This window comes from Arachis ipaensis, chromosome B04, assembly GCF_000816755.2.
Source record: "Arachis ipaensis cultivar K30076 chromosome B04, Araip1.1, whole genome shotgun sequence".
Taxonomy (NCBI): Eukaryota; Viridiplantae; Streptophyta; class Magnoliopsida; order Fabales; family Fabaceae; genus Arachis; species Arachis ipaensis.
Window position 1 is genome coordinate 78,217,881 of NC_029788.2, and position 23,751 is coordinate 78,241,631.

The 23,751-nt window shown below is 38.2% G+C and overlaps 1 protein-coding gene across 1 annotated transcript; it reads right to left on the reverse strand.

The window, feature by feature from the left end:
- On the reverse strand, positions 22,493–23,185 carry LOC107636582 (protein MAIN-LIKE 2-like). The gene is made up of 2 exons (XM_016340082.1): positions 22,758–23,185; positions 22,493–22,679 (listed from the first exon to the last, which is right to left on the reverse strand). Exons 1-2 carry the CDS (start codon positions 23,183–23,185, stop codon positions 22,493–22,495), a joined length of 615 nt encoding a protein of 204 aa, XP_016195568.1.

Here is a 23,751-nt window from a genome sequence, read left to right on the forward strand (position 1 = left end):
CTTTAATTTTACTAGAGGCGCAAACACCCTGGTTCGATCTGAAAGATTCGAAATGAACCTTCGAAGATAATTAATTTTCCCCAAAAACGATTGTACTTCTTTTTTCGATTTGGGTGCAGACAAAGCTAATATTGCATTTGCTTTATTCTTATCGATAGCTATCCCCTTTTTATGAACAACAAAGCCTAAGAAATTTCCTGCCGACACACCAAAAGCACATTTCAAAGGATTCATTTTCAATCCTTTTTTCCTCATAGTCAAGAATGCTTTTCTTAAGTGGTCTATATGTTGATTTACAGAAATGGATTTGACCATTACGTCATCAATATACACTTCCATAAATTTTCCAATAAACTCATGGAAAATGGCATTCATTGCTCGTTGATATGTCGCTCCAGCATTTTTTAAACCAAAAGGCATAACCACCCATTCATACGTACCTAATGCCCCAGGACAACGGAAAGTAGTTTTGGCCACATCATTCTCCGCAATAAAAATTTGGTTATATCCAGAATAACCGTCCATGAAGCTTAGGATTTCGTTTCCTGCTGCAGAATCGATTAACATATCTGCAATTGGCATGAAATACTCATCCTTTGGAGTAGCATTGTTCAAATCTCAAAAATCGATACACACCCTCAATTTTCCATTTTTCTTCATCACTGGAACTATATTCGACACCCACTCTACATAACGAGCGGTTCGAATAAATTTGGCTTTAATCAAGCGTTCTATCTTTTTCTTAATTTTCACATTGATTTCAGGAGCAAAACGTCTAGGGGTTTGTTTTATAGGTCGAGCATTGGGTTTTAATGCTAATCGATGTTCTACTAACAATCGATCAAGACCAGGTATTTCATAGTAGTCCCATGCAAAATAATCCTTAAACTCATGTAACAAATCGATAAGATTAGTTCGAAAAGGATCAATAAGATCTTTACAAATATATGTAATTCGAACATCATCATGAGTTCCCAAATTAACTTCTTCTAAAGGATCTTGAGATTCAAACCCCTTATAATGATCATCTTCAGTTGTACATATTTCAAACCCCAAAGGCTCCAAATCATAAATACAATCAAAAGTAAAATCAATAACATCATGAGAAAGAGTAGAAACTTGATCTTTGATTGAATCCTCACAACTTTTATTCTCTGAACAATGAGCCTCTGCTATTAAATTGGCAGTCCGACTCATATCGTTAACTTCATTACAAGTAATAGGAAAATCATTACTACATTCGACTAGAGGTGTCGAATCAATCATATTACTACTAACAAATCTATTAATCCTATCTGATTCAACTTTATCAGAAGAATCATCTTTATTTTCTAAAGCTTGGAAATTATTTAAATAATTATGCAAAGTTACCAGGTAATCGAAAACTTCCTCAACCTGGTCCATGGTTCAGTCTTCGAGGCCTTCAAGAATCACAATCCCAACCTGTTGGTTCATAGGGCATGTCTGGGTAGCGCAACTTCACCGACAGTCCTTCCGAAGTCAAATAACAACCTTCACAATTGTAAGGATTCAGAGATCGATCAACATTTAAAGGCTTCAGCTTGTGATTATATGTCCTAAAATCGGCATGCATTTGTTCGACATAAAGATTCGAATCTGCTTTGACAATTTCAGGCTTGCCTTTCTCAGTCCATAGAAGCACACTTTGATGCACCGTAGATGGCACCGCACCTATTCCATGAATCCAATCTCTCCCAAATAAGGCGTTATAACTTGCCTTCGATGGCACCACCACAAACACTGAGTGTCTCTCCGACGACCCCACCTTCACAGTTAAGGTAACCAGCCCTCTCGCTGGCATGGAATTCTCACTAAAATCAGTTACAGCAATATTCGTAGGGACCAACTCACTAACATGTTTCCCTACTTTTCCTAGCATCCTTTGAGGTAAGAGACTTATTGCTGCCCCACCATCAATCAATACCTTATTTATCTTGTAACCATTCACAATAGCAACAATGTGAAGAGGACGCAAATGAGACATTTGCTTTTCAGTAGGGCGAAGGAAGACACCTGGTTCATCTTCTATACGAATAAAAGAAAAAGCCTCTTCATTTTCCTGATCCGGATTACCTTCGCATTCCCCAAGGTACTCAGTAGGGATTATCGAAATCGTCCCCACCATGTCATTATCTCCTTCATCGAAATATTCCTCATCGACATCAACATCTTTATGTTTATCTACTCCAGAAGACTGAACGATTGCCTTTCCTCTGTCCATCTTGGCTGGCGATGGAATATCCTTAGGATAAGTCTCTCCATCAGATTGCTTGCTTCCTTCCCTGTATCAATTTAAAATTTCTTATTCTGATGGAAACTTCTCCTTCCTCCTCTTCCTCTCGGGTATCCTCTGGCTCGCCCTCAAAAAGCGGCATATTGATTTCGAGACGGCGCTCTCTGTCCCCATTGAGGATTACGTCGATATAAGTGATCATGCCTTTGAAACTCTTGACAGTTTCTGATCCACTGAACACCAATAGCCTGAGATCGGCTCAAAGGTGTATTCACATCATGTAGAGGAATTTTTGAACTAGAACCTTCTACACGTCGAATTGGTTGTCTCTGACATGCTTGTTCCTCCCTGTGGGCTAATTCTTTCTTTTTCAAAGATTGCTGCCGCCTCAGCATCAAAGACAGTGTTACACCGTGGACACAGAGATACGTCCCGGTCTTTGAGTTTTTGCTGAACCAAGAAGTCCAACAAACCATCCCCTGTTCTAGGGTACACAGTTCTTACTTGTGACTCGAAATCATCAAGAGCCACATCAAAATCATAAGACATCCCCACCATATTCACTCCAAAGCATGGTTCCACATAACTGGCATCAGTTTCGAAGGGATCTACATCAACTTTCATTTCCTTTTTGCCATCATCAAATTTCAAACGTCCTTCCATTATTGCCTCATGAATCAAATCCCTGAAACGAACACAACTGTTAGTCGAATGACTTGTTGCTTGATGAAATTTGCAATAAGGCTTTCCTTTCAAATCCTTCAAGGAAAGTAATGTTCTACCCTCAGGCAAAACCAATTGTTTATCTTTAAGCAACACATAAAAAATCTGATCAGATTTTGAGATATCAAAACTATATTTCTTTTCACTTTTAAGTTTTGAATCATTCAACTTTTCACTACCAGGGAGTTTTTTCAACAAAGAACAAATATATGGAGGGCCTTTCTTAAGTTCGGTCAAATCGACTTCTGTTTCGAAATCGATTTCCTCCTCTGAGGACTCCATGGTTACATAAGCAACCTTCTCCTTTCGAGTAAATGGTTTACTCTTCGACCTCTGTTTGGTTCTATATTTTTCTTTCTCATTTTTCATTAACTCAGTTTGCCGAACGTTTTCAGCCAAATGAGCCAAATCAGGAATATGCACATTAAGTAACTTTCTGCGCATATAGAATCATAATCCCATAGTTGCTATTTTCACTATCTCATTCTCGGGCAATGTAACATAGCACCTACTTTTAGCATTTTTGAAATGTATTAAATAATCATCAATGCTTTCACCATCTTCACGTTTCAAAGCTACTAAATCGGTAACTGCTACGTTCATTCTTCCTCGATAAAACTGAGCGTGAAAAGCAATTTCCAACTGATTCCATGTTGTAATCGAATTTGGTCTAAGATTCGAAAATCATGTAAATGTATTCTTCGTCAATGACGACGGAAAAAATTTCATTTTCAAATTTTCATCATTTGCTAAGTTTCCAATCTTGACCAAATAACGAGCAACATGTTCAGTTGTTGATTCTCCGACTTCTCCAGCAAATTTTGTAGTTATTTTCGGATTTTTTACACTTCAGCCATTTGAACTACTTGGGAAAAAGCCGATACAAAATGTGGCTGATTCATAAAACCAACATTTAATCCAACCCGATTTAACACTTCTTCTATAATTTGGGTGACCTGATAACGATCACCACTCAATCCATGTAAAACATTATCAGCATTCTCATGTCGATGAACTATTCGAGGATTTTCTCAATTTGGAACATGATTTTCATTTTGAAAAATATTTTCCATCCCCTCATTAGTTCCTCGAGCATTATGCCTTTCGCCTTCATCATAATCGATGATTCGAGCAATCCTCTCGACTTGTCTAGCAAGACGCTCGAATCTCGATTCATGATCGGCCATCATAGGATTCATAATTGTAGTCATTTGCTGAGTCAATAAATTAACCAAGTCATGGTGACTTTCCTCCACTTGTTGTCGATACACTGCCATTGAACTCACAGCATTCGAAGTGGAGCCCACATGATACTCACGAGAATACTCAGGGTGTTGTTGTGGGTTTTTGCATAATATTTACTCCATTTGCATTCCCAAAATGGATAAGCGGGACAAACCCACCCACCGGTGGGGTGTAACCAGCAGGAAGACCATAAGGGGGCCAACCAGCGGTTAATGGAGGTTGAAACAGTGGCGCAGGGCCACATGAACAAATATTACGTCCATCATTTCTAGTTTGAATAGTCGTGACGACTATGCTTTCAGTTCTGATTGCACCTTCCGAACGTGAAGACACGTCGGCTTGTTGTACGGATATCGGTATACTATCATTGGTGGAAGAACCACCATTCACATTTGATAATTCATCAGTCATGTGAATGATCTTCCCACTTCGTAATCGCATACACTAAGAAATTACTGAAAAGTAGTTATTTTTGACACACTTCGACTTAAAAACTGTCCCACTGGGCGTGCCAATTTGTTTTGTCGATTTTTAGCAAATCGATGGTGGTTCGATATCTAGTGATCTGGGAGTGAAACCTACTCCTTTGTGCGAGTACCAGTTTTCTAGAATTGCATCAAAGCGTCTTCGATTAGACTAAATTTGAAAATTAAAATAAAATAAATTTATGAATTGACAAATAAAACTCAGAAATTAAAATTTTGAAAACTAAATCAATAATTTTTAAAGAAATTAAAGAAAAAACAATAAATTGCCTTCATTTGAATCAAAGAACTTCAACATGTAAAATTTAAACGCAGAAAGATAAATTGAACAATAAAAGCAAAGAACACTTAATAGATAAAATCAATTGAAATGTTAAATTTACACGAAAATAAATTGAAAGAATAAAGAAGGTGGAAGGAACCCTACAGAAAAGTTACTCGATTGCAGACTCAGGAATTCCCTGGGATGTGAGTGTGCTTGAGTATTTTTCTGAATAAAAGTTCCAACCCCTTTCACTGAAATTTCCTAGTATTTATAGGCTAACCTTACATAACGGTTAATTGGATTACATTAATTACAATTAATTATAATTAAAATAAATACAACTTTGAAACACAACCGTCCTTGGTAACTGTTCCCGCTACACGATTATAGATATTCCCCATGTGATTAATTATCCATTAACCTTCTCACTTCGTTGATCACTTGACTAAATCTCCAAAAGTCCTCCTTCAAATCGAATCTCCCTCTCGACTTAGCTTCTTCGATTCGACAAAGCAATTGGAAACAATTCCCGCGTCAGCAACTCCTAAACTTAGCCTCCTAAGCACATTTTCTCGAAAAACCTATACTTAACATTTCTCGATTTGACTCTTTCCGATCAAAATTAATTTTTCGATCAACAGAGTGCTTTGAACATCCCATCTTTATGTTTGGCAACTCTTTGAAATTCTGAACCCACAAGTGATTTTGCCTTTAAACGTACGTTTACAGGAAGCTAAAAATTCTAACTTCTGCGTTCATGTTGGGGAAGGCTAATTACAATTGAGAAATTAAGTAAGAAAATTATTCCTCTTCTACCAATTCTATCCTTTATTTTCTTTTATAAAAATGATGTAAGTAACCATATAATTTTCACACTAGTTCTTTGTGTATGTTCTTGGTTCCAATTTTTTTTCATCAAAATCTTTCAGATTTGTTACAATCACTGCCAAGATAAATATTTTAATTTTTTTTATTACTTTTAGTCAAGGTTGCGAGAATCGGACCGGTCAATAAACCGGTGAGATCACTAGTTTAATGGTTCACTGGTTCGACCGGGATTCAACCGGAGTTCAACCGATTTAATTAAATATTAAATAAAATTATTAAAAAAACTTAAAATAATCTTAAGTATATAAATTCAATAATTTCTAACTTAATAAAATTTAATATTTCACATAATAAATTATCCATTACTTAATATTAGAGGTTCACAAACAACTTCAAAGACAAGAAATCAACTTCAAAAAACCATGAAAATAATGAAGCAGCAAACAGAACAGGCAGCATAGAGAATCAAAAATTATTTCCAGCAAACAGAACAGGCAGCATAGATCAACTTCATGCAGCTTGACAGTCACAGAAATCAACTGAGAATCAAAAACTATTTCCAGCAAACAGAACAGGCAGCATAGATCAACTTCATGCAGCTTGACAGTCACAGAAATCAACTGATTCAGGTAAAATAAAAATTTAAAACTATTTCCATTCAGAAGTAACAAAAATATTCATGAACCAGCAAACAAAAGCAGCAAATAGAACAGGCAGCATAGAGAATCAAAAACAAAAATTAAGATCAGAACATATTCATGAAGCAGCAAAAACAGATTGAAGATTCATGAAGCAGCAAAAACAGAGAATCAAAAACAGATTCATGAAGCAGCAAACAGAAGCATATAAACTGGATTGAAAAACTGGTTCGAGACTCAACACGACTTGAAAAATAGATTGAACCTGAAGCATATTTAACTGGATTCATATGTTATTTTTTTTTTAACTCAGATGCCCTGTTATTTTTTTTTTCAAACAGAACAGGCGAGCTCAGAATCAGTGGGAAGCATGTTCAAAATCAAGAAGACAAGAAAATCAGTCTTACCGGTGAATGAGAGGCGGGCTCGGCGAGGTTCGGCGACGAGGAGGCGGGCTCAACGCGGTGGTGGTTGCGGCTGCTGTGCAGTGGTTTGGGTGGCGAATGAGGAGCGCTGCTGGGTGGCGACTGGCGAATGAGGAGCGCTCTGGAATCTGGAGCTTGGTGGGCGACTGAGCGGTGGCAATGGTGGCCTTGGTGAATGGTGGGTGAGGGGGGAAGAAAGGGGAGGCTGGGAGCTTGGGTGATTGGTGGCTGATTAGTGATTAGGGTTAGGTTAACGCGTACGCCAGTTTCTTTCTTTTTTTCTTTTTTTTTTTTTAAATAGTCAAAACGACGTCGTTTGGCTTCTGAATTTCCAAACCACTGAACTGCCAAAAAACCGGACGATTCTTTCGGTTTGTCGGTTAACCGTCGGTTCGATCGGTTTTTTTACCGGTTCTTTGCCATTCGGTTTTTGAGGTTACCCAGACCGGCTAGGTAACCGGTTTCCGGTTTTTTCGGTTGAACCGGCCGGTCCGGTCCGGTTTTTAGAACTATGCTTTTAGTACTCTCTTTCATATTTTAATTTTTATATTTTTTTATTGTATTTTTTATTTATATATAAATATTTTTATATTATTTTTTGTATTATGATATTATTTTTTTATTGTTCTGATGTCATGTTTTTATTGTATTTTTTATTCATATGACAACTATTGTTGATATAAATTTTTATTTTTATTAATTTTTATTATTTTTTGTTTATATAAATTCTTTTTTTCTATCTTTTATTGTACTATATTTATGTTGTGTATAAAATTTTTTATTTTTTTATTTATTTTTATTCATATGAATTTTATTTACTTCTTATTGTAATTTTTTTGTTCATATGATATATGTTGTTAGTTGTAATTATTATATTCTATGTTTGTACAAAATTTTTTTGTTTTTTTTATTGTACTTCTTATTGTATTTTATTTTCGTTTTTAAAATATACTAATTATAAAAATTTATAGTCCAAAATAATACTAAATTAAAGAATAGTAACGGTACTAAAATAATATAGAACATTTTATTTTTGTTTGACATTATAAAATGTATAGTACTCCTTTTAGTGTTTTTATGTATTAAAATATATTTTATCAATTTTTATATGTTACTTTAATTTAGTAAATAAATATTAATTTTATTATAAAATAAATTAATAAAATTTATTCAAATATCTAAAGTAAAATGATAGGATAATATAAAAAATTATTTAAATTGATATCTCTTTTAGTAATTTTTTATCTAAAAGTGATTTTGGGTAGTATATTCTAAACAATATTTATTTTACTATAATCCATTTTAATATAAAGATTGTCAAACATAAATCACGTTAACACAAACTTACTTTTTATCAAAATCAAATTTACAAAATCACTTTTATACAAACTCTCGTTTGCAAACTATAATCCAAACACACACTAAATACCCAATCCCTTCATTGTTTATTTTTCACAAAGGAAACACCACTTAAAAGAAAAACACTTCCAGGGTCAATATTATTATTTTAGAATAATACAAACTTTTTATTAAAATTTTTTAAAAAAAACAACACAAATTAATTTTATTGAAATTTTATTTATAATTTGTGAAGTTTAGAATCTCATAAAATTCTTTCTAATAATAGGACAACTACGTCCTACCACCATTACTATTATCATCTTTTTTATTTTCATGATTATAACTTCTATTTTTACTACTTTATTATACAATCATATTTTATTCTTCAACGAGAAAAACAAAAATCAGTCCGCAATGGCATCATTAAACACCTAGAATCAATACAAAATCATGAAATTAGGTCCAATTCTTCACATTCTCCCAAATTCTTGCTTCTTAATCTAAAAGGTCTTTTAGTTTTCAGTGCATTACGCAAAACTTCTGTCCTAATTGCCAAAACTTCGAGAATCAATCAATAAAAGTCACTGTCTAAGCTACTTTGAAAGAGTAAAATAACCAAAGAATGAAACACCATCAAGCAGGGGCAGATCTTACGGGGCAAGCATAGGTTTTGGCCCTCAACTTTAGTTAGTAGTGTTGGGAATAATACACCATTTTCTCTTGAGAAAATATCTTTCACAGAGAAATAAAATAGACACAATCACAACACAAGAATTTAACGTGAAAATTTCAATTACTGGAGAAAAAACCACGACTGTTGTCAAATGACAACCAAAGAATATCACTATGTGAAAATTATTACAACACATAGACTTCTTTTTCTCTAACACCGGCACCCCAGTACACCCACACCCTCAAAGCAAATATTTAACTACACCTCACAACACTCTCTAATCAAAGAGTATAGAGGAAAAGAAAAGTCATATACAAGCTTTAAGTGTTTCCAATTGGTGCAAAAAACATGGAGAACTTAGCCTCGTATTTATAGCCTAGGCCACTCACTCCATTTGCTATCCTAAGCAATGTGGGACTAATTCAACCAAATCCTAACAATCTCCATCTTGATTGAAATAGTCACACATATTCAGCTTCCATCGTCAACACCGACAATTCTTTGCTGCCATTGTCTATACCGACAATCATAGTTCAGAGAACTATCATACTCCACCATGAAAGTATACTCACTTGGAATTAGACCACTCCAAGTATTTCGCCTTGGTACATATCGAAACCTTGCTGAAAATTCATGGTGCAACTTCCAAATTGGCTTTTCCTGGAAGTTCTTCAGCCATCGACATAACTCTGCCACACACCTTGCATCTCAACGCCAACCAATGCCCGTGTGCAATTGTGGACCCGATTGCCACAACTTATCCTTATCCATGGCAGTGCGGCAATACCATGAGGATACTTCTTATCTTTAACGCCTTGTGCAAACCTGATTGTATCAACACATCCTTGACTTGTATTTGCCACAAGCCAAAATTGATTCTTCCATCAAATTTCTCTATTTCAAGTTTCACAGCACTTGAATATCCTGACATTGTTGCAACTGTATACTGGAATAGTATAACTCAACTGTAGACCGTGCACTAGGAAGGGTCCCCAGGAAAGAGAGGTGGGTCACAATGGACACACTTAAATACCAAGTCTTTCCTTAGCCAGAACCTTTCCAAACTGCACTCTCACAGTGTCACACTGCCTTCCAGCAACAACAACAGCAACCAAAGATCAACCTCAAGTCACAGGACAAAATTCTTTTCTGATGTGGAAAGTCAGACTAGGCTGCAACCATAGAGCATACTAAGAATAAATCCCACCGAACCGAAGCTTTGATACCACATGTTGGGAATAATACACCATTCCCCCTTGAGAAAATACCTTTCACAGAGAAATAAAATAGACACAATCACAACACAAGAATTTAACGTGGAAACTCCAATTACTGGAGAAAAAACCACGGCTGTTGTCAAATGACAACCAAAGAATATCACTATGTGAAAATTATTACAACACATAGACTTTTTTTTCTCTAACACCGGCACCCCAATACACCCACACTCTCAAAGCGAATATTTAACTACACCTCACAACACTCTCTAATCAAAGAGTATAGAGGAAAAGAAAAGTCAGATACAAGATTTAAGTGTTTTCGACTGGTGCAAAAAACATGGAGAACTTAGTCTCATATTTATAGCCTAGACCACCCACTCCATTTGCTATCCTAAGCAATGTGGGACTAATTCAACCAAATCCTAACAAGTAGTAGTAGTTAGTAGTATAATTAAATTGTTAAACATATTTTATAACCTAGTACAAGTAAAATGCCTAATCTAAAAAATTTCAGCTCAAATTTATCTATATTTAATAATCAAAAGATAAGTGATGATATCAAAAAAGAATTTAGGACAAAAAAATATTATTAATTATTTTTTAATTGAGGAAATTTTTTAAATCCTCAAAGGTTTGAAGTCAGGTAGTTGATAATGATTGAAGGTTTCTAATCAAAAGTGGTACACGAAGCTGGGTTTCTAAATCCCCTTTCGACCCTTTTGTGAATTATTCGTTGTAGTGGTTATTAGCTTTTGGCCCCCTATAATCATTTTTCTAAATCCGCCCCTGCCATAAAGATTAGTCAAATAAGATGTAGCACTCCTCTATTTGGTTGCAATATCAACCAGTGTTTCAGTAACAACTCATAAGATGTTGAATCGCAAGTTACTAAAATAGGTGTAACTTTTACTTGGAACTCTGTTTTGCCATTCCAGATAGCCCCAAACAAGCACGCAACCATAGCAACAAGCTGGGCCAGTTGGTATCAATTTAAGAATAAAAAACTGCAATTCAACAATTTCTTCACACTTTTTTTAGCTAAATATATATAGGACGCTAATTCTCAAAACTCATAACAGATTATTTGCATTATTCATAGGGCAATATAGCATCAACTAACATTTGCAAATTCAATTGGCACCATAACCACATAAGTTTATGTACTAGAAGTCTGTGGTACGGGTTGTGAGATGGATCGGGGACTTGCGAGTCGAGGCGATTGTCGGATCGTTTTCTTGGAGTGGCGGGGGCTGGTACCTACAAAGACACTCCGACACCCAAGTCAGAATGAATCTGAGAGGTATAAGGTGTGTGAAATGAGTGAGAGTACCCAAGGGGCCTTTGGCTCCCCTTTATATAGCTGGTGGTTGTTATCTCATCTTACCTTATCTAGTTAACATAAGGGAGGTATTTGAATTCAATGTTGGTTAGAGATTGTAGGGCCAGTTAGGCCGTCGTCATTTTATCTTATCTAGCTAAGATAAGGGAGGTATTTGAATTCGAATGTTGGTTCAGGATATTGGAAGTTATTGATCCGTCTTTGGGCCATGAGGATGGCCCAATCTTGGGATTGTCGGGTTCGGTGACCGTTCTGAGGAAGGACCCAGAGATCGGATCCAGAATAGTTTCCTACGGAGCATAAGAGCATGCTTGCTTGGTCTCATTGTTGAGTTGTGGGGGAGTCCGATTCTCTGTAGTTCGGGAACTGTGAAGGGCCTAAAAAAGACGTGACGTCATCCTGCGCCAATTGGCGAGATGTTGGGGAGTTCCTCTTTCTGCGAGTTGGAATGGGGCGTCTTTCACCGAGGTGCCATGTTGGCAATCATCAGGGGAAAATGTGATCGCCGCTGGAACCGATGAGATTGGTGCTTGGTTTCTTACGACTAGGACTTTGAGATCCTTTTATAGTGATGATTTTGACTTTTCTGGCGCGTCCTTTCCGGTGATGACATTTACGATTATGGTGGGGTCAGTTTTCGGACTTTCTTGGGGTGCCTATCGTATCATCCTCGGGTTGTGTCCTTCACATTCTGGTGATCTTTCTCTTTTAGTTCTCCTAGGTTCTCAGATGATTTTGGCAAACTCAGAGAGTTTGCCGTCTCAGATGGGTTGTTCGAGGGTATCTTTTAGGTTGAAGCAATCTTAGATTTTATATCCGTATCCTTGGTGGTAATCACAGTATAAGCTCTTGTTGCCACCTGTCTATTCCTTCAGTTGTTGTGTCTTCGGAAGGATGCCTCGCTCCGCTATTTGATGGTATATTTCTGTGATAGGAGAGGGTAGCGGGTGTAGTTCGTGAACTTTCCTACACTAGGTGGTTGGTTGGGGGCAGTAGGTCTGGGGTGTACTTTCGGGGCATCTTTCAGTGGTGGATTACTACGGGGTGCCGTGATGCCATGCTGCCGTTTATTGGCGGCCATGACTTGACTTACCTCTTCGTCATTTATGTATTCTTTCGCAACGCTTTGGATTTCGTGCATGTTCCAGACTGGCTTAGTGGTGAGGTGCTTTCGGAATTCTTCGTTCATCAGAGCATTGGTCAGACAAAGACTGGTGACCGAGTCCGTGAGTCCGTCGACCGTTAGGCACTCATCGTTGAACCTGTCGAGGTATTTCCATGTGGATTCATCTTTGCCTTTGGGTGATTCCGAGTAGGCTGATCGGGTGCTTTGCTTTGGTGATCTTGGTGCTAAATTAGGCCATAAACTTTATGTAGATGTCGTCGAAACTGGCTATCGAACCGTTCGGGAGGCCGTTGAACCATTTGATCGCAGGGCCGACTAAGGTTACCGGAAAGGCCCTACATAGGCAGCTCCTTTCAGGTTCATCTTGGCCTCGAAGGCTGTTAGGTGTTCTTAGGGATCATTGGTGCCATCATACTTCATGTCGGTAGGTTTGTCAAAACATTTAGGGTGTTTGGCTTTCAGAATTTTTCCGGTGAATGGGGGTAGCTCCCATTATCACATGCTCACTTCTTGTTCGCTTTGCCTCCCAATGGTGCTTTCGGTCATCCTCGTTGCGTCGGCACTTTGGATCTTTGGAGTCACTCCGGTTGCATCATTTTTTGTGTCACTCTTCGGGTGCCTGGTCATTTCTGGCTTCTCAATGCGACCAGGTTCTAGAGGTTGGTTGGCTTGCGTGTTCGGGATGGTATCGCTCCTTAGAAGTAACTCGGCCCTCGAGGTTTTGCACTCTAAGGCAGAGCTCTTGGATTATCTGGATTGCTTTTTCTCCTAGGTCGTCAGGGGGCTCGGGTTTCAGTGGGCAGCTGGTTGTCTTCCTTTGGTTGCTGTCGGACCGCCGTCGGTTGGCGGTGCACGGTGCTTGTTGTCCTCCTGTAGGTGGGAGGAATGCTATCCCGGAGTTCGGGTGTTGGGCTTCGCGGGTATGAGTCGTGGTGATGGCTTGAAGATTGCTCCTCGAGTTTCTCCGTCATGCCGCCACGATTTGGTAATCCCACAGACGGCGCCAATGTACTAGAAGTCCCTGGTACAGGTTGTGAGATGAATCATGGACTTGCGAGTCGAGGCAATTGTCAGATCATCTTCTTAGAGCGGCGGGGGTGGTACCTGTAAAGACACTCCGACACCTAAGCTAGAATGGATCTGAGAGGTATAAGATGTGTAGAATGACTGAGTACCTGAAGTGGCCTCTTACTCCTCTTTATATAGCTGGTAGTAGTTATCTCATCTTATCTTATCTGGCTAAGATAAGAGATGTATTTGAATTCAAATGTTGGTTAGAGATTGTAAGGCCGGTTTGGATCGTCATCATTTTATCTTGTTTGACTAAAATAAGGGAGGTATTTGAATTCAAATGTTTGTTCAAGATATTGGAAGTTATTGATTCGTCTTTATGCCATGAAGATGATCCAATCTTAAGATTGCCGAATTCAATGACCTTTCCGAAGAAGGATTCGGAGATCGAACGTCGAACCACTTACATCTCTTTAAAAAATGAAATAAACTAATCCAATTGGCACAATCATCAATCTTAAAAACAAGGTTTTGAAAACCGGACCGGTCATCAAACCGTTTTAATCACTGGTTCACTAGTTTACTGGTCCAACCAGTCCAACCGGTGGTTCAACCAGAAAAACCGTTTTAGAACAGCAACGCGTGATGGAGAGGGAAGATTGTTGGCTATTTGTCCATAGTTGATTCCAAAATCAAAACCACTTGTCTGTATAAAACTATAAATATCTCTTGAGAAAAACACAGTTTTGAAATATCAGAAATATAAAATGCTTAAATTCCTATGCTGAATAAGAAGAATAAATACATAACCAAATTGATAGAATCATAAAACTAAAATGAATAATATATAAATTAATTAATGGTTTTTGATTCCTCTGAGGATGCAATGTAGTTTCTCTTTCATTCCATGAAGCTAAGAAGGAATAACATTCTGATCACTAAACAACTAGACTAGAGTGTTCCATTAGCAAGAAAACATAGACAGAAATAGAATAAGATTACCCCAGATAACAAAATTAGTTTTTTTCATCAACTTTGTGTGGAATCAAAATAGAATCATGCAGAAGTATACAAGTTACACACTAGAAATAGTGAGAAGCAGCATAAGCAGTTTGAAGTAGGAGGAATTGAATAAATTTGCATGGCCTTGACATGACTTTGACTAATAACACATATAAAAATATGCATTGAAAAAGTACAAAATTTCAATAAACATTACTAAACAGAGGCAAGAAAGAACAATCATCATTCAGCAACAAACATTACAAACAGCAACAAGTAATCACACTATTACCAAATTCAAAAAGAATGAAAACCAGATAACCCTAATCATAAATACCATTACCAAATTAAATAAAAAATCAACCAAAAATCACCTTGCAAATAAAAAACTCAATCTCTTGAACTCAATAATTACATCAGTTATCCAACTAAATAATTGTATCACAATTATCATAAACAGATTTCAAAGCCTAGAAGCAGAATGAAATTAAAAACATGAAGCATATAATAAAAAAAAAGATCACCAATTGCAAATTTTTTAATAAGAACAGAAGTTAAGAATAATGAAAAATGAAAAAAGATTCAACAGTTTTCAACCCAATTTTAATAAAGCTCATCACAATGATTAACAACAACAAAAAGGACTGAAGGAATAGTGAATCAGTAACACACAGTGCAAATTTAAAATTTAAAAGTTATCAATTTAAAATTTATCATCAAATACAATCAGTGAGCAAAACTAATCAACCAAGCACTGACTGAGTATTCTATTCTGATTCTGTGACTGGGAAGCAACAAATTCAGCAACAAATTCAAGTTACAGCAACAAATTTAACAAATCCAAGTAAAGTCTTGATTTACAGCAACATTTAGATTAGCAACAAGGCAAATTTGATTAGCAATTCAGCAACATGCAAAAATACAGGGAGAAGGGAAATCTGAAAAGAGAGAACAGGGAAGCGATGGTGCAAGGACTCACCAACGGTCGACGATGAGTTGGCAACCACCCCACGGAAGGCGACGAAGCAAGAGACAACCCCACAAGTTGCTTCTGCCGCCGGCGACGAGACAGACAAACCACGAGATGCCAGTGACTGAGATGAGACTTGAGTGAGACTGGGAGGCAGAATCGAGGAGAGACAACCACAGACAACGAGCAGCAACCAACACGCACAGCTCGAGCACTCACTGGCGGAGGGAGGCGCGAGCAGCCGAACACAGAGGAGAACGGCGAGATGCGAGCACCCGACGTGGAGGATCCGGCGAGAGGCCCGAGAGCATGAAGACGGAAGTTCTTGAGTGCGATGGACGGTGGCAGCAGTCTCTCATCCAACAGACGGCGACAACTATTGGTGGAGGCTAGGGTTTGCTTTTTTTGGTGGAGGCTAGGGTTTGCTGAAGGAAGTTGTTGGAGAAGGGGGGAATGGGGCATAACGCGTGCAATTTTTTCCCTTTCAAGGAAGGAAATGATGTCCTTTTCTGTAAACTGGCCGGGTTCCGGTCGATTTTTAGAACATTGCTTAAAAACTAGTACAACCAAAAGGATGACTATATCAGTAGTGAACATTTTACCTTGAGGACAGTAATGTGAAGAACCTAATTCAATCATTATTCTTAAAGTGCATTGAAGAATACCTTAAGCATTATAAGTAAATTACAACGTTACCCTTCATGCGATAAATTAGGAATCATATATATTTTCCAAGGCCTCATTCAAGTCTTCATGATCAATGATAAACTAGGAAAAATTAAATAGACATCATTTTCATCTTAGAAGGAACAACAGAAAAAATTAGCACAAAACTAGACGGTTATGCACTTGAAATTAGCAGTGTTAGCTCACAGGGAACACAATGAGTACAAAAGCTCACATTGAAAATCCATTAGCAAAACAAACACCATAAGAAATGAGCAACAAAACAAAGTTCACCATAAAGTAGAAGAAAACCAGATTTGCTGGCTAAATACTAGTTTAAAAAAATATAATATTTACTGTATATGTAATATTATTGTTCACTCAATTGTGAAATTACTAATTTTTTGTGTGTCTACTAATGTTTTTTTTTAAATAATATAAACAAATAAAATAAAATATAAATTTGAAAATATCTTAATATAGTGTTAAAGATCATTAAGAGACTTTAATTAATAAATTAAAATTATTAGAAAAACTAAATAGATATTATAATACAAAATAATCACACAATATTATAGATAGAAAATAAAAAATATTAGAGAATTATCAGAATTTATTATATTTTATCATTACTTTTAGTCATTAACCTAATTTATTTAATTTTAGTAATCTAACAACATATTTTAACCAATATTTTTAAACATTGATGACTAATTGACAGTCAAAAACAATAAATTCTAATAGACTTCTAGCTTTTTTCCATATAACAATAATAATACCTTTATCTTTTCTTAAATCTCTAATTTAAGATAACGAGTGTTTTCTCTTTTCTTGGTTTGTCGCACTCATTTTTATTTTGTCAATCTTCATCTTTCTTATTAAAAGGAAAATGTTTATATGCAGAAACATCAAATTTCAGCAATTAGCAAAAGGGCAGAAGTTAATTTAAGAATGGAGAAAAAATTTTGTTATTTAAGAATATTGTATCATGTTGTATTATACAAAAATTTGGATCTACATGTGCACAGATCAAATTTATAAAATGTAATATGCATTTTGTTAGTAAAAAAAATAGGGACTACAAAACGCAACTTACATTTTGCGTGAGTTATTGTATGCTTGAAATGTATCCGCATTTAACTAGGATAAAGAAAAACACAACTTACATTTTGCAGGTGCGCAGAGTAAGGTGTAACCTACGTTTTTGCAGGTGCACCGCTCTATAAGTAAGTGCATGTACGACATGTATCCCTCCGTTGAATGTCTTTTGTTGACTTGGCCTTTAAATATGTTGCTGAACCTGCGTTTTGAAATTAAACGAGAAAGAGGGTGAAGTAGTTCAGGATGATGAGTGTATGAGTGAGAGGGTGAAAAGCATTTCTTTCGTTTATCAACTATATATTAGTTTTTATTTTTTTAATTTAGTTAAAATAGTTCGTAATTTTACATTAGCCACAGAACATGCATGTTATTAAATATCTGGATAATCTTAAATATTTAAATTTTTTATTTTTATACTACCCAAAAGCACCTTCTTATGTAATTCGAATCAGCTCAATTCGAATTACACAAACCAATAGTAATTCGAATTAGATAAAGTCGAATTAGTAGAGATCCTGTAATTCGAATTAGCCAAATTCGAATTATGCATGCATGAAAGTTGTACGTAGTTCAAAGCAGATTGATTCGAATTAGGTATAGCATATGGTGTTAAGGTAGTTCGAATGAGATTGACTCGAATTATACATGCATGGAGAGTCATAGTAATACGAATGAGTCAAATTCAAATTATGTGTGTATAATTCGAAATTGGCTGCTTCAAATTAGCAATCACCCAACATGTATAAATATGGTGTGAACGTATTCCTCCCATTAGAGTGAAACACAATGGCTAGTGAGGAGAGTTTTTTAGTGTTGGTGTATTATAGAGGGTCAATTAAGAAGAAAACACGTTTTGGTATTAAGTTTACGGATAAGGATCCTGTCAGCATTTTTCTGAAATCTACAACAAGCTTCACTGACTTCCTGAATTCTATAATACAGAGACTGGGGTGGCAAGGCATGAAACTGGTTGAGAAGTTATTTTATCGCATTCCGATCTCAGTTCTGCGAGATGATGTGAAATATTATTCGTTTGTCATAGGGAGTGATGAGGATTTGGAGGTTCTGTTCCATTGTCGTCGGCAGTTTCCCGAGGTCAGGACACCTGAGCTGTTGGCAAAGCTTGTAGATGTAGTCTCTAGCTCAGGTGGTTCGAACTGGAATACCCAAACTGCAGCAACGGCAGCCTTTTCTAGTTTGAGACCTGTTGGTGCATCTTCATCTGTGCCTGTTATTTCACCTTAGGAAACGGTGGTTGCCTTCCCATCCTTTGCTGTTGATCTCAACCGCGGTGGTGACGGAGAAGTTGGTATTATCAATAGGGCGTCGGTTTCATTACAGCGTGGGGCACCGGATGGTATAGAGGATGCCTTGCCAGATGATGATGACGGTGATGATGTGGAGCCAGACATCATTGCTGATGATAGCGGTGATGACATAGCAGCAAGTAATCCAGCTGGGGCTGGCGCTAGTTCTAGCTTAGGGACTCAGCAGTACCCCCGCACTTTTCATCTTTGGACTTGGATGCCATAAGAAAGGAGGGTGTTCCTGGCGAACCTATTGGATTTGGTGCCAAAGATACACAGGGTACCGGAGGTCAATCAGAGTTTCAGGTTGGTCAGCAGTTTTAGGACAAAGAGGAGGCCATGTTAAGTGTAAAGACATATAGCATCTGACGCGGGGGACAATACAAAGTGGTGGAGTCCGATTATCATAAGTACCTTGGGAAGTGTACTGAATTTGGCAACGGGTGCACATGGTTGATTAGGATTAGTCTCCGCCAGCGTAGGGGTATCTGGAGTTAAAATAGTAGAACGGTCCTCATACATTTCTGGCAACATCGATCTCGAGCGATCACAGGAGTCTTGATTATCATGTGATCTCGGCCTTCATCCTGCCAATGGTTAGAGCTGATGCAGCCGTCTGTATTAAGGTACTGTTGAATACGATAGAGGCTCATTTCGAGTTTAGGCCGACTTATAGGAGGATTTGGTTGGCTAAGCAGAAGGCCGTGACACAGATTTATGGAGATTAGGATGAGTCATACAATGAGTTGCCGCGATGGGTCTTAGGTGTGCAAATGACGATGCCTGGTAGTGTTGCAAGGTTGAGGACGAGTCCTGTTCGTGTGGGTGGGTAGGTGGACAACTCGCAAGCCTATTTTCACCGGCTTTTTTGGACATTCTCACCGTGTATTGAGGCATTGCGGCATTGCAAGTCTGACAGAGGTTGACCTAGACTAACCCATGCCTGGCTCTCATGAACAGCCTGGTCATCACTGGGGACATCGACAAAGTAATCATCGAACGGCCCTCCTCCATCTGCCCCGCTGCCGTCACCCAAATCATCACCCACATTAGAACCATACCAGTCTCCACCATGGGCTCCTCTACCACCGCCCCCATGCGAACCTCCTCCAACTCCACTCCTCATCCCACCGTCACCTCTGCATGCCCATCATCATCACCACCATCAGCCCCATCATGATCCCACTGTGATCATCGTCATGTGCAACACGGCCCCTATGTCGCCCACCACAGCCCCTGCATTGTCCACCACCTCTCCCCCTGCCGTCTCCACCCGCCATCGCATGCTCGAGCCACCTCCACTCACGCTGACTCCTACGTGTCCCAACACGAGCCCTCTGCTCAACATGACGCCTATCTGGAACATTATCCACCCGATCCATGTCAGGAACTCGTCCTGTACCTCGCTGAGATGCCTCGACCGGAATAGGAACGGCCTTGGGTCACTAAAAAATAGCTCAAGTGATAGGAATCTCCTACCATGATGGCTCCACCAATCCAGAAACTCATGCAACGGACCTGGGTCTGGCATGACATCAAAATAAAGCACATGATCTGCCCGGTTGTCCCAGTTAAGGTGCCAAAACTGCAAGCTGAATGAGAACCAACAATCACCACCTCTGCCATCCTTCGACATCAAGAATTTAATGTCTAGTGTAGCTTGGGGTCGAGGCTGTACTCCACCAAATTACGGTTGCACCCGATCTATCTGGTTCCACTCTATGACAGAAAAATATATCAACGCTGTCACAGACCTCCATATAGACGTATGCCGAGGCTCCAATATCTCCGGATGCACAACCTGAACTATATCATGAGAGCTATGCGGCATCCAAATGAACTAAGAATAGAAAATGTTACGAAACGTCATCGTTGAGCTAAACATTGTGGCTAAATTAAGAGAGATCTTTGATGAGCGGATAATTTATACGCGTTTTGGCATTGTTTTTAGGTAGTTTTTAGTAGGATCTAGCTACTTTCTAGTATATTTTTATTAGTTTTCAAGCAAAATTCACATTTCTAGACTTTACTATGAGTTTGTGTGTTTTTTTTTTTTTGTGATTTCAGGTATTTTCTGGCTGAAATTGAGGGACCTGAGCAAAAATCTGATTCAGAGGCTGAAAAAGGACTGCAGATGCTGTTGGATTCTGACCTCCCTGCATTCGAAATGGATTTTCTGGGGCTATAGAAACCCAATTGGTGCTCTCTCAAATGCGTTGGAAAGTAGACATCCTGGGCTTTCCAGAAATATATAATAGTCCATACTTTGCCCGAGTTTTGATAACGCAAACTGGCGTTTTAATGCCCACTTTCTACCCTATTCTGGCGTTAAACGCCAGAACTGGCATAAAAGCTGGAATTAAACGCCCAAACTGGCACCAAAGCTGGCGTTTAACTCCAAGAAAAGTCTCTACATGTGAAAGCTTCAATGCTCAGCCCAACCACACACCAAGTGGGCCCGGAAGTGGATTTCTGCACTATCTGCACTTAGTTACTTATTTTCTGTAACCCTAGCTACTAGTTTAGTATAAAAACTAATTTTATTGATTTATTTTATATCTTTGATCAGTTCTATGCTATCATAGATCATATTGTACACGTTTGGAGGCTGGCTTTACGGCCATGCCTAGACCTTTCACTTATGTATTTTCAACGGTAGAGTTTCTACACCCCATAGATTAAGGTGTGGAGCTCTGCTGTTCCTCATGAATTAATTCAAAGTACTATTGTTTTTCTATTCAACTCAAGCTTATTCTTATTCTAAGATATTCACTCGCACTTCAACCTGATGAATGTGATGATCCGTGAAACTCATCATCATTCTCACTTATGAACGCGTGCCTGACAACCACTTCCGTTCTATCTGCGCTAGCTTGAGTGTGTATCTCTTAGCCTCCTGGTTCACGATCAGAGTCTTCGTGGTATAGGCTAGAATTATTGGTGACCATTCCTGAGATCCAGAAAGTCTAAACCTTGTCTGTGGTATTCCGAGTAGGATCTGGGAAGGGATGATTGTGACGATCTTCAAACTCACGAGTGTTGGGCGTAGTGATAGACGCAAAAGGATCAATGGATCCTATTCCAACATGAGTGAGAACCGACAGATGATTAGTCGTGCGGTGACAGCGCATTTGGACCATTTTCACTGAGAGGACGGATGGTAGTCATTGACAACGGTGATCCCCCAACATACAGCGTGCCATGGAAAGGAGTATGAATGATTGGATGAAGACAATAGGAAAGCAGAGATTCAGAAGGAACAAAGCATCTTCATACGCTTATCTGAAGTCCCACCAATGAATTATATAAGTGCTTCTATCTTATTTTCTGTTTTAATTATATTTTAATTATCAAAAGTTCATAACTATTTGAATCCGCCTGACTGAGATTTACAAGGATGACCATAGCTTGCTTCAAGCCAACAATCTCTGTGGGATCGACCCTTACTCACGTAAGGTTTATTACTTGGACGACCCAATGCACTTGCTGGTTAGTTGTGCGGAGTTGTGACGAAGAATTGAGATTATGAACGTGCGTACCAAGTTTTGGGCACCATTGTTAGAGATCACAATTTCGTGCATCAATCTTAATAATGAGTGGTTGAAATATTTACATCCCCCGCTTGTAAGAGATCTATTCTAAGCCTTCAATTCGCAACTCGAGGTCCCTTCTCGCTCGGTGTAAGGTGGTGACCTGACCACCTGCAACCCACACCTAGGTTATCACAGAATGAAACTAAAAGCAAATAATAGAATAAAAAAATTGTAGATACAATAAAATAATAGCATATGACGAAACTAATGCCTAACAATTGTGACATATAAAGCATTTTGAATATAATAGTACCTCAAGGCCAAAGGCCAGCTGCATGTATCATATCCAGCGAGTCTGAATCCAGGAAATCGCCAAAAGATCCACGACTGAAGCAGTTGTAACGGTCCGGCTAACTTCACCACGTGGCTGTTCGCCACGCGTCACATGCACTGGTATAACCACGAGAGCAGCTGATCCCCAGCTGTACCCACCCATGTCCTCAAGCCTAGCTACATATGGCAGCCACCTAATGTGAATGCGAGTACCTGACTTATCACTAAATAGCTAAGTCCCTAACATCATCATGATATAGGCCCGAGCATACCTCCAAACAGTGGGCTCATCGGCTCCATCAGGAAGCTCTCCAAATGTCTCCTGGAACCAGCTGCAGTTCATTGCAAACTTTTGGATGCAGTTTGCATGAGGCAATACACCAAGCAGCTCCTCAAACCATGCCCAACTTGGGCGACCACCCTTGATGTACGTATGAAAATTTGTCAGGCAACCACTAACATAATACCCATCGATCGGCAGTCCTAACTGGTACGCCATGTCCTGCAGTGTAATCGTGCAATCCCCGAACGGCATATGAAATGTGTACATCTCCGGATGCCAACACTCCACGAAAGCACTAACCAGGGACTCATCCAGCCTAAACCAGCTCTCGTTCAGCCTCGTAAGATGGTATAAGCCTGCCATCTGCAAGTACGGAACGTACCTCTCGTCCAGGTGCATACCCTGCTGCCGTCGCATGCTCGTAATACATCAGTGGGGCTGCATAAAGAATGTATCACATTGTCTCTTATCTCCGAACATATTTACACAACATCATTCACTAATGCATATCTTAATCCAAAAAATACAGCTTGTACCCTACCAAATCATCTTACGCGTTAAGATGGAAAATAAAATCATATATACATCAAACTGGGCCTAATAAGAAAATATTTAAGAAAATATTTTTTAAATATTTTCTTAAAAATTGTATAATATTAACACTGATAAATTTACTTCAATGATTACTATTCATGTTAATAAAAAAAATCTTTACTCTAGTTTCACCCTCCGTTATCTTTACCACGCATACTTCTGTATTTATTTGTAATCACTGATAAACCACTAATGTAACCACTAATATAACTACTTATACAACAACTCTATCTAACTTAACAACGGTAAATAATGACTACCATTACAACAAACAAAAGGCAAAAATATAAAAACAACACATTAAATCCTATTTTAAAAGGAAAAGTTCGCACTAACCTCTTCATTGATGATACCAGCTATATGGGCAACCCATCCAAACGATAAAGTCG